Raw genomic sequence first — 12,903 nt, 5'->3', positions numbered from 1 at the left:
ATAACACACAATAAAATGTTAAAAAGTCCAAGAGGGTTAATACATTTGATAGCCACTGTAAACAGACTGGACTGAAATTATTTGGCTTGTGAACCAACACATCCTCCACTCAGATGATCCATACAGCTGATGCGCTACATCTTGCACAATCTGTGTGAATTTGGAGAATGTGGTTATTAAGAAAAGTGGTCAAACGAAACACACACTAAAAAAGGAAATAAGGGTAAATACAAAATCTTCAAGATAAGGGTTCTTTCTTTAAGGGTTTATCTCTAGTACAGCATAGTTATCAAGTGTCAAATCAAGAAACTGCCAACTTTAGATGTTATTTTGTTTCACTTCAGAGGCACAGAGCCTCTTTTTAGGAATCCAGCCTGTTTTGAAAATGACCCAGATGACCCAGGGCCAGATGGCAACCTTAGCTGGTTATCTTACCCCCCTCTAACCACAATACAACATGCCACAGATAATCAATTCACTCTCATACAAATCATACATGTTATTGCTAAACTAGATATCCAAAAGCCTTTACATGTTGAAATATTTTTTTTCCAATGTAGGTTTTGTACAGGACTTGAACTTCCCCAAAGCAGGTTTTTGCTTTCAGTTCCCCAGAAGGTTTATTGCAATTTCTCTCAATTTCAATTTTAAATCCCTTGTATAGCTCAACAAAAAGTTCAACACACAAGCCTTCCTTTTGCATTACATTCCTAAAGTGCACCTGAGAAATAGGCCAGTCACACCTTGATCCCAGCTCAGTGTTTTAACTTAAAACATTTAACATTTTCACATTTCATACTTTTTAAATGTTCGCACTCTAATTGTAAAATCAGCAATATAAAATGACAATAGTGCTTTAAAGTACAAGACACGACTTACAGTTACGTCAGTGTCTGTTTCAAAGTATGATTCTGAGTGTTTTTGTAAGAAAAACAAGTTACAAGGTATGTACAGTATTTCAGAATACTTTGTACTAAGGTACAATAAAAAATAAAACAAAAGGTAAAATACACTTAGCGATGTCTGAACATGGATATTCCTTGGTCTTCAAACAAAAAAAAAATCCATAATCTCTTGAATATAAGAACTCCTGGTCAAGCTGATTGCTTCCAAAGTCTTGAAATAAAATTGTCTTGAAATATCACTCCTCAGGTTAAAAAAATTCCTCCTATATCAAGTTCTAGGTGCTTCTCCTCTTCAATTCAAATATCCAAATTGTTTGTAATCCAAATTAAGCCAAAGCAAAAAACAAGATGCCCCCCTCTTATTTTGTTAGATGTTAGCCCATAAGTCACACGAGAAAGACTAGAAACAAGAGAATCGTGTTTGCCCCATGTTGCTTATCTGGGTGCTGAAATCCAAATAAACACAGAATAATACCGAGACATTATTTGGAGTATCAAATTTGTACCTCGGTTTAATTATCCACATCTCTTAAGATTTTAAGACGTTCTAGGTTCAGTGTCTCTTCCTGTAACACTGAAGGTAGAACGTGCTTGGAACATTGGAGCCTCCTTTATTTCCCACTGACTGACATCCTTGTTTAGCAAAAACACTTGGACAGACTTTTCCTGATATTCCTCACATGCTACCATATCAAAAACTGTATCCCGTAAAATTGTTTTTCCATTTTCCCTTGTGTTCATCATACCAAAGGCACATGCCATTTTACTTACATTCTTTTAGTGTCCCAGCTTGGACAAAACTGGCACGAAAACCCACCAGTCCATATTACTGCAAGTGCTGCCATGTTGACATAAGTAATAGCTTAGTCAAAATGAGAGAAGAAAGGGATGAACTCAATGGCAGTTGAGTTTACCAGCATGTCTTTACAAAATTATTGACTTCTCTGGTATGCTGAAAAACCTTTATGACTCATTCTTTTGTTTTTAATATGCTGATGTTAATAAATCTGCCATTATCCCAGTACCAGGGAGGCCTTCTTATAAAGGAAAGCAGCTGAAGGTTATAAGGGGTTTGTAATGTTATGTGCACTCCACAAAGAGCTGATGTTGGTCAAGTTGGTAAAGAAGATTCACATCCAAGTTTTGCCATAGTGTGCCAGTGGTGTTCATTATTGAAGCATACCAGCACCCAATGTTGTTAAGTCTCTTCTGCTTACCCCCTCAGCGTCTGAAGTAATAGCAATTCTAATCTATTTCCAAAAGAACTGTTATTGTGTCACATGGCTCTTCACGGCTATAGCTGCTTAATGGCATCTCGCAGAATTCATAGCTTGGCTCCGCAAGGAACTGCACAGAGAGACAGAAGAGAGAACAACAGGCTGATTTGAAGTTGCTGCACTCACACAAATTACATTTACTTGAATGAAACTTTAATTTTGCACAGAGTAATAAATACCAAAGTTCTAAAAGTACACCTCAAAGGAAAGCTGACACCAGGCTTGCTTCCCTGATTGTCATGAGTATGTGCTTGGCTATATATACACTGATGGAAAAAAGAAGTGCAACAGCTCCTCCTCCACACTCTGGCCATCCCGTCTGTGTGGAACAGGCTGAGGAGTGACTCATCCGTGAAGAGGACCTGATGCCACTGCTGACGAGTCCATCGCAGCCTCTGTCTGGCCCAAGCCAGTCGGGTGTGACGTCTAGGAGGTGTGAGCAGAGGGCCTCTGACAGGACGTCTTGCTCTAAGGCCAGCAGCATGGAGCCTCACTCTCTTGTCACTGATGTGGGCATTGTGTCAACTGGCAGTTTCAGCAGCAGTATGGGTGGCAGATCTGAAATGATCTCTCAGCTGGACCAGTCTGATGTCTCGGTCCTGCTCTGGTGTGGTCACTCGAGGGGGACCGGATCTTGGACGGTCATCTGTGTTGCTGGTCTGCGGACATCTTTTCAGTCGGGACACAGTGGAGCGGCTTACTCCACAGAGTCTGGCAACACTGGGACATGACATGCCTGCCTGCAGCATGCCAATGGCCCTCTCCCTTGCTTCTGGTGACATTTGAGGCATTATGGAACGCACAGAAAATGGACTAAGTGTGGCCTTTTTCTTGCAGTGTGATTGGCAAATTGCAATGCCTCACTGCACAAGTTATATTGCTGGTCAGAGGGCTTAAAACAAAATGACAACTTTTTGTGAAAGTACGTAAGCTATAACTATAGTACTCTCATTCCAGAAATGTTGCTTTTCTTTTTTCCATCAGTATATACAAGTGTGTGTGTAAATAAGGTCTGTTGAACAGGGGAATCCCACAGGGCACAGTGTAGGCAAGGAATGGCCTTTCCAGAGGGGGTTTTCAGAACACATTAGAACAATCTGTATTGGAAACTGAAAGCTGAAAGCTTTGGAAAGACCCCCCACTACTGAAGGATATACAGACATCTTTAGCAAAGCTAAATAGGCTCGTAGCCTCCTGATTTATAAAATCTTCCCTCATTGATTTTTTAAAATAGCAAAACAAAACGTCTCTTAATTAAATGTTTCCTTGGCCAGCCTTATGTGTTAGGCTTAATGTATCCTTCATTTAAATTAGTTTCTTAATTATATTTAACTGTTCTCCTGCCCAGCCCTGATTTACAGGATTTGTTAGTATTCTATGTATTGTGGCCAGGACGGTCTGTTTTTATTGTTAACAAGGCACTGCTCTCTAAAGGACTTTCAACATGTTACTACTGCAACATAAATGAAATGTTACGTACACTAATAGAATATTGTTTTTAATTTTGCAATTAAAGAAAGACCAGGTGTTTAAATCCTAGACACCTGGCAAAATCCAGGATGTCAAAGTTTAGGTATACTGTCTTAAGCTATTAAATTTTAATGGACTGTATCCTAGTGTTTCTCAACTTTCTGCATCTCACAGCCCACAATTATTTGATACACAATTAAAGGGCACATTTAGTCATTTGTGATTGGGATCAAATGCATCAATACCATTTACTTCCTGTTAATAATAATTATTAATAATTACTTATATGTGTTTATAAGCGCAGTTCAATTGATCTTTCATAGTACTTTACATACAGAAACTGCTTAACCTATCAAAATAAAGAGTGTCTTTAAGGAAGCCAGACTGTACAAGCCAAATAACATTTAACCACGATCCTAGTGTTGTTACCCCAACTCTTATGAATTTGCCATTACCGTTTGGTGCAGCATAACAACACTAAGCATTTTTGTTCAGCAGCAGAACAAGAATAATTTTGCGTTTCGGCCATAGAGCCTTATTCAGGTGTTAAATTTCAGGTGTCACACCTGAAGAAGGCACCACGGCCGAAACGTGTTTTCATGCTTCTTTTTTTCAGCATGGAATAGACCTTGTTCCTTTGCAATCTTTATCTTATATGAGAACAAGTAATAGGTTTATTCCATGCTGAAAGGAGAAGAAAGAAAACAACGTTTTCAGCTGTGGAGCCTTTTTCGGGTGTTAAGAAGACTCCACAGCCGAAACATTGTGTTTTCTTTCTTTTCATTTCACCTTGGAATAAATCTATTACTTGTTCCTTTGCAGCCTACGCATACTGACCCAGCTACCCACCTGAGCTACTTTATCTTATATGACAGGATTGCGGGTCAAACACATTAAAATGTTTAAACTGTACACTCACAAAACCATTCCCAAAAATAGGCAAAAATATTAGAAACACAGTTTAACCAGAGACACTGCTACTCTTAGCCAAACATATCAGAAGGACAGAAGGGTCTAGGCTCTTCCAGTACCTTGTGAATTCATTATATTAAGGTCAGCCAGTATGCACTGCAAAGCACCTGTGCCATATGTCTCCTCCTAGAATTTCAGATGCTACACCCATGGTGTGAGAATCATTTTTGTAATGTAGTGATGCAGGAAGAATGGCCTGTACCTGTTGAATATGATTTGGAACCTCCCAGACTGGTAACAGAAGGTGCTTGATGTGTCCATAGTTTTTCTTCACAAGGAATAAACATCCAATCACCATTGCAATGACCCCAATTGGAATCAGAACTGAGATCACAAGTAGCTTTATAGATTTTGTCTCCTCTAAAGGTAGGAAGAGAAAGGAGTAATTAATGTCTGGTTCATTGCAGGTGACTTTTAACCTTCCAATATTTCTTTTCAAGTAACAATGGTTATTGAATGATACATTTTGAGATTTCCTCAGTTCAAATCCTCCAAGGATAAAATGATTTCTGGTTTTCAATACACTACATTGATTTATTTCTATATTCACTTTATAACAATTAGTAATTTATGGGCTCAGTTATTTAATTAAAACCTTAAGGTAAACTAATGACCAGAATCCATCCAAGGACCACAGCTCAGGATGGGACAGCTGTTAAATCACAGAAAGGAGTGTGAGGCTTATCACAAGTACTACAGATATCAAAGTGTCCTACTGGATGGGAGAATGTGACCCCTGATGTTCTGCCTACCCTGCATTGAGGAGATTTAGGGACATAAAGTGACAACAGAACTATGAAAATGAACACAATTTAAGCAAATATTTGCCTCTGATTCAGTGAAAAACAAATTCCAATTTAAAAAATAAAACAAATGATGAAAAGTACAGTACTGCTTCTTCCAACCTCAGTCAATGAGTATCCTCTCTTAGACTGAGAGTTTGAATTGAGTGTCACATTGACCAAACTGTAAACACAGCCGTAAATTGAAACACTGAAGGAACGCAAATATACCCTGAAAGGTTAATCCACCTCATGTATGAATTTGAGTCACAGTCTGAAAGTGGTTTCTTCTGATAACTTCAGCTCTAAACATCCAGAGGGATCAAATGTAATGTCTTTCTCTACAACCTTGATTACAGTTGTTGAAAGATCTTTTTAACTTGCAAAACAGGATATGCAATTTATGCAACTACAATGACAAAAGAAGCCAAAATAGATTTAACGGTAAGGCATGCTTGATGAGCAACGGGAAAAAAGTGTGTAAACCTCCTACTGGAAGATGATCCCATTTAAAAAGTAACAGTAACAGCAAGAAAACAAGGACTTACCGTCTTCAAGGATGTCTGTACATTCTTTTTTTGGAACAGTCTTTAGCTCAGTAAACTTAGAAATCACAATAGACACATTAACACAGTATCTTGTCCAAGGAACAAGGTCTTCAAAGAGAATTGGAGACTTCTGAAGGCGAAAACCAACTTTCTATAGAGTCAAAATAATCAACCAATTACTACAGACCAATTCATATTTTACAAGATGTACTACATAAAGGTAAAATAAGCCTGATTAAACTTTGACTAAATACACTTTTCTCAAGGATTCTACCAATATAAACCTTTGCAAAATTATCTAGCTGAAAGTAGACAAGACTTGAGCACATATTTAAAATGTACCAAGAGAAAATAGATATTCAGACACAGCCAAAACAGCTGGCACAGTTTTCATATCAAACAGTTACACACTAATTTGACTAGTTTTAAATGTTCATTTGAACTTATTTATAGCTTATTGATTACTTATTGAGCTCATTGACTCATCCTACTGAATAGTCATGTAGATTCCCAATGAATTAAATGAGCTCACACAGTTAACAATTTAGTGTTCCCTGTGCCCTCCTAATCACTTTTTCAGAAATTTAGCACAGCTGAGATTCAAAACATAAGTCCATCCTATAAGTCACCTTCATCGGGTCATCTTTCTTGAAACTGACAACACTGTATTTCAGATGGTCTTTGTACTCATTCTTAAGTGAAGGAGGTACAGATGCTACAACAGTCATAGCACGTTTTCCAGGGATGAGATTAACATTGGGTGGCCCAATCACAGCTGTGGGAGGAGAAAAACAAACTTAGTACATCGGTATCTTATATATCTTAAGCTCTACTGAGAAAAACGTTGACATCTGTACATATATATATATCAGTTTTGTAAGACAAATATCTTTACTTTGCCCACATATCCACAAAATAAATGTTTACCAAGAATTTACAAGAACCTTAAAGATCCCATCATCAACCTTTCCTAATTGAAAAGATCCCAGCGATAAACTTTGAAGATCCCAATACTGGACCAGCAGGTCACAAATAATGATTCCAAACATGTACAAGAAAGTGAGCAGCGGTAATATTTGTTCTAATTCAGCAGCTCCCTAGAAGTGAAAAATGATTTCTAACTAGACTTTGCATAAAGTCTTTATGCAAAATTTGAATGAAACACCATATTATTGATACTCCAAAATGTATGTCTTCACAAAATATAGAAGAGAATATACAGTACTACAAGTGAACCAGCAAAAATAGGTGTAAGTACAATAGGTACATCTTACAGCCTACAAGAACAAAGAAAGCTGAGAGTGCACAGAGAATATTAGACAGCAACTGCAAAATAACCTTTTTACAGTGTAGTAAAGCCAGAAGTTCATAAAAACATGACATGAAAGGGTTTCTACATTTGCAAATTATCACTTCAAGTAAACCTTTCACAGAACAATAGTTTCACAGTTTCAATCGCAGGGTTCCGAACTCCAATTCCCATGGGTTATAGGGTTTTTGATCTCATTAAATTGGTAGTGTTGAATTGGTCTAGTGTTATGCTCAGTTGTAGATATGCTTTCTGAACCTCAGTCCAGGGAGTGCTGCAAACTCCTTAACCCTCACATCACTTCCTTGGCCTAATTACATGAGCTTGATTAACTTGGAAAAAATAACAATTCTGTCCAGGCTTATCCTACCTGTACAAGATCTTGTGCCTTAAAACCAAGTGCATGTTTTAAAGCATCAAATCAATAAGAAGAATTTTATATTTGAGCAGTAGAATCAATCTGCCATCTCAGCACAATGACAAATTACAACAAATGCCAGGGAACATACAGTAGCTGCACTACAGGAACTCAACCTATAATTTCAGCTTCGCTACAAGGGGCAAAGGAACCAATAACAGGGAAGACAACAGCACATCATTTGCAATGAGATGCAAAAATTATTAAGGTTGAGTACAGAAAAAGGTTCATACTTTCATTCAAAGCACAGAATGACTCTGTTTCACTCCAGGAAGAGAAGTCAGTGCCACTTTCCGCTCGTACACGCAGGTTTACTGTGAATGAGGCCCTGATGGCAGACGTGAAGTTGCACTCTGTCTTGTTTGTTGGATTGCATGTTTCAATATCTGTCCAGCTCCATTTGTTATCATGTGAACTGCTGAACAAAATGGAGAACAAGCATGAGTGCGTGGGGCACAGACCTAGGACTGATACTGAATGGCTCAACTGTTTCTGAGGTTTTTGGCAAGAGTGTCCTTTTTTATTGCATGATCAGTGTATTAGGATATAAGCTTAATATTAACATTCAAAATAGTACATTGTTAGTAAATGAGTTGACCCAGGCAGATGTTTCCTCACATATAATAAGTGTAAAGTAAGTTTAATTTGGACTGACAAAAGAAGTCACATAAAGGGTTTGGGTGTCTGGAACACGTTACCCAGCCAGGTTGTTTACATTCTATTCCATTGATTGGAATTACATTTGTGATTGGGTTAAAATGGAATTAGATTTGTAGAATAGTTACTGTTTCAATAATGTTTTTAAAGTTGTAAATACAGGTGCCTATACAGTGTAACAAGAATTAATTTAGCAAATAAAAAGTAGACATACAATAATCAGTAATGTATGAATCAGTAGCATCTGTTCAATCTTTGAAAAATCCCAACACTTTTATAAATATACAAAATGAAAGGTAAACATTATTTTGAACAAATTCATTTGCCTTAACTGCTTTACATTTTAATATGTTTTACCCTACTAGAAAGTATATTTATAACTAAGTCACTTCATGAAATTAAACATTGCTCTAAAGCATTTATTTTCAAAATTGGGTGCACATAGGGTGCCATTTTGCGCATTGCTGCCTCGCAAAAACTGGGGCTCTGGGTCAATTCTAGACCTGGGATGCTCTCTGTGTGGAGTCTGTGGGTTTCCTCAGGATGTACCCATTTCCTCCCACAGTCCAAAGACATACATACTGGTAGGTTAAGTGGCTTCTAGGAGAACTGGCCCTGGGGTGAGAGTGTCTGTGTGTGCCCTGTGATGGACTGGAGTCCCACCCAGGGCGTACCCAGTCTTGGGCCCGTAGCCTACCAAGGTAGGCTCTGGCTCCCCTGCGAATCTGAATTGCATGATGTGGTTACAAAATGGATGTATAGATAAGACTGATATACGTAATACTCAAATTCAGATGTTTTTTCACATCTTCATCAAACTTGATAACATGACTGGACAGTACATGTCTTAGAGGATTCATAGGAACCAGTTAGTTTTACCAATAAACCAAAGAACTTGAACTGAGAAATGGACTCACAACAGACATTTTATTTGGACAGTAAGTACTTCAGTTCTCACTTCCTTTTCTAATACAGAATGGGATTTGGAAAAGGTATATAAATACAATATTAAAGTTGTAGGTCGTATGTTGAAAAATTCACTAGTGTTTACTGATGTCTGTACTCATAGACAGGTATTGTGTTCATCATTTTACAAAACAATTTCTAATGGTAAAGTAATCAGAGAAAGGTACTATATATTTAGTAAGATATCACACAAAAGTTAAAGAGTTATATCAGTTTTAAAACACATTTTAAGACTCCTTACTTACAGCTTGTACTGCACTCTGTAATGGACTGTCCAATTTTCAGCAGTGACTGGGCTCCAGTACAGAATGCTCAACAGGTTTTTTGATATGATGGTAACATTAGCAGGTTCCACCAACACCGAAAGGCCTTTTAAAGGAAAATATATCAGGACTTCATGCCATAAATATCACGAAAAATATCACATGAAAACAAGACTACTGAAAAAAAAACACTTAAAAATCTACTTTATATTCAGATCCATTTTTGTCTTATAAAGAGACAGGTTTGTAATTTTAATCCTGCAGTGATTTTCAGGCTGAAGGTCCTCTAAAATTTTAATTGTTGGTAAACAGTTCATAGCAGCAAACTTTCTATAGCTGTTTTTAGCTCTACCTTACATTAATGGGACTAGTTTGCTTACCATTCTAGGTATCTATGACAGTTATAAAGTATGTTTTAAATCCAGATTTCAATGCTTGTTATTCTTACTGCTGTGATTGAAAACACAAACCATAAGGAAATATGATGACCTAAAAATATTAGAAACTTCTATTTTATTTTAGATTAACGCAGGTCAGCTAAGACAGAACTGAATCTTTCTAACCCAGAATACACTGGGCCACATTATTCTAGTGTCCAAATCTCAAAACGCATTTAGCAAGGTCTAAATCATTAGTAATTTACCTTAACGTGAAATAAATTACTTTTATCAAACACAATAGCTTCTTTCGTGTACAGTTTCGCATAAATTTAACTTACACTCGTTTTTTGCATTGTGAAATTCACATAATAAACTGTCACCTGAATTTCCCGTTTCTGACCCGAACACTTACATTACTTGTGGACTACAAATGAATTTCGAGATCTCTGGGTTTATTCAGCCTGTGGATGTTAATCACACGAAGAGTTGATCTCAACAGCGTCACATTACATACATGAATACAGTTCGAGACTCACTAGGACTGAGCTACACCAAACAAGACAACAATCTTACCTCTATGAATCACTTGGCAAACAAACATCAGCGTTAAAACGTGTTTCAAATCCATTTTTCATTCTTTGCTCAACGGTAATTATTTTCCTGGATCTCCATCTTGATTCTTTCATCACTTCCAGCGCCAGTCTCCTCCTATCCACGAAGTGTCATTTATTATTAACCCCTGAGAGTCTAAGAGCTTTCTACGGGTGACACGAAATCAGCAGTGTAATACACAATAGATCCTTTTTGCTTTAGAGATACGTTGTCAGATTAAAAACAGGAAAGAATGTGCTGACGTGCTTTAGCGCATATCTGATCTTTGCTCTCACTTGTATTTTCAAAAACAGTTTGGGTGTTCTCATTTCACGGGAAGAAAATCCCTGAATCATATCAGTAGTTTATAAAAATAATTATCGCGTAACTACATGACACAAATCCAAAACTTCGAAAAATGTTTTTAAGAAGTATCAAATCTATCTGTAGTTACGTTAACTATGTTTATTTTTAGTCTGGTGTAGAGTAAGGCACTATGTTTCAAATCGTGTTAATCTGTTGTTACTCTCGCAGTACCATGTGTTCGTAAATACAGCGGTTTGCTGTGAGGTTATTTCCACAGTTCACAAATCGATGCTGGTGTGGTTTCAGTGGAGAAAGTGTGAGAATGGCACGACCAAAATAGAAAGAAAAACAGATTTAAAACCAAATGTATTTTACAGGTATTAACAAATTCGGTAAGGTTTAGTTGCAGTTTCTTTTTACAAGAAATTATAGTTTTGAAATTATTTTGATAGTTTTTGCGAATTAAAAAAATTACTAAAATAATATCTTTCATGAAATGTAACGTGTAAAAAGTTAAAACATTACAGTGGAGAACTACTGTAAATCAAGTAGCTTTTATACCAATATATTGCTTCAAGTACTTTTATTATTGGTCTCAGAAAAAACAGCAAGTGATTTAAATAAATAAAATTGATTTATTGTGAAATCAGTCTTGTTTTGTAGACCTACCCGATTTTGAACGTGTAAGTAAAGAAAACTGGCATTCGTAATGGATCTAAGTTCTAGTCATAAATATCTATAAAATTTCGTGGTTTACTTTAAACACTAAATAAAATGCGTTTATTACGGTATCAACTCTAAAAAAGCGAAGATCCGTTTTTTTTTTACTGACGTCAAAAACAATAGCCAAAATATATTCTAAAGGCTTTAAAATTCCCAAAGCGTTTTATTAAAAACAAAGGTCATCGCCTCCGCATGGTAAACTTAAATTGATGAAATTATGAGTTTTCCTATCTAATTTATATACTGGTACATAGAAGCAACCAGTTATACAAGTTTTACAAATGATAACGTCACCATACCTTGTTGTCCCTTGAAAGGCAAGCGGAGGCCTTCCGCGTTTAAAGTTTTATAGTGCATCCTCGCACAGAAAAATAAACTCCATGCCTTTATCTCTTGCATCAATGTCTCTCTGGAAACAAAATAAGTTATCTTGTGTTTTGCTTCAAGGTTTGTTGCTGCTTCCCGAGACTCAGCAAAGCCACTTATTCCTGCTCTCTTCTGTGAAGTCCAGCACTGCAGTGATCAGCTTTAGTATCACACATGCCTGAAGACTCACTTTTTTCCCCCTAGCTAGGTGCGGTAAACTCCTACACGTGAGCTACTTCGTTTTTTTACATTTTTTGTTTCATATACATTCACGTTATTGTTCATTCGCAACTCATGTTACCTCTGCAGCAGACTCTCAGACTGATAAGACAGAATGTGAATCAGAGGTACTTTTCTTTAACCAAATAAACTTTGTTTCACAATAAACCTCTTACACTAAGTACACACTCTAACAAGTAATCCAATCTCTACTATATTACAAACGTTCTTAAAAGGGTGATATTCCTTGCAATCCATGCAAGTGAATGCCAGGGCTGGATTTGCACAATAAGAATCCCTCCAAGCCCTACCACTTGCTGTTGCCCAAGCCTTTCCCCTGTACCAGCTCTGAAACTGCAGTCGTCCAGTCCTCTTCAAGAGCTCAAAGGAACAGTGTTTTCCTCCTTAGTCCCTGTACAGGTCCCTTCCAGCGCTCTTTCACCATTGAGAAGCACTATTTGGCAACGTCACGCTTCATCCTCCCTCTGAAATTGGCAAGGATCCTCTTCTCCAGCTCCCTCACTCACTCCGTTTTGTGTTGGATGACAGTGTTCACTTTCCACAGTCCTTGTTTTATTAGGGACACCAGCAGCCAAAGCAAGTACTGTGTCCTTCTGTCCAATCCGGTTGGTGCCAGCTCCAGCAGGATGCCCTGGTAGCTGAACATTGCTGCTGCTGCTGCTCCCAGGAGTTGCCTAGTGTTTTCAATTCTGCTCCACACTGCTTTGCGAAGGGACAGCTCCAGAACATG

The 12,903-nt window shown here is 37.4% G+C and overlaps 1 protein-coding gene across 3 annotated transcripts; it reads right to left on the bottom strand.

Moving 5' to 3' along the window:
* Positions 1-594: 594 nt before the first annotated feature.
* On the bottom strand, positions 595-12,357 carry LOC148676350 (interferon gamma receptor 2-like). Of its 3 annotated transcripts, none has more exons than XM_088606798.1 (8): positions 11,867-12,357; positions 10,521-10,705; positions 9,550-9,673; positions 7,915-8,099; positions 6,584-6,729; positions 5,955-6,105; positions 4,827-4,984; positions 595-2,252 (listed from the first exon to the last, which is right to left on the bottom strand). In XM_088606798.1, the coding sequence occupies exons 2-8, from the start codon at positions 10,573-10,575 to the stop codon at positions 2,151-2,153; spliced, it is 921 nt and encodes a 306-aa protein (XP_088462924.1). In that variant the 5' UTR covers positions 10,576-10,705; positions 11,867-12,357; the 3' UTR covers positions 595-2,150. The 3 variants fall into 3 exon arrangements, with proteins under 3 accessions (XP_088462924.1, XP_088462931.1, XP_088462916.1); XM_088606805.1 differs by having other exon boundaries at positions 7,915-8,096; positions 10,521-10,655; XM_088606790.1 differs by having other exon boundaries at positions 10,521-10,655; positions 11,867-12,356.
* Between the last annotated feature and the right edge of the window lie 546 nt (positions 12,358-12,903).

Source organism: Lepisosteus platostomus, chromosome 2, assembly GCF_059453375.1.
Source record: "Lepisosteus platostomus isolate fLepPlt1 chromosome 2, fLepPlt1.hap1, whole genome shotgun sequence".
NCBI classification, from domain to species: domain Eukaryota; kingdom Metazoa; phylum Chordata; class Actinopteri; order Semionotiformes; family Lepisosteidae; genus Lepisosteus; species Lepisosteus platostomus.
This window is presented reverse-complemented; position numbering and strand designations above follow the sequence as displayed.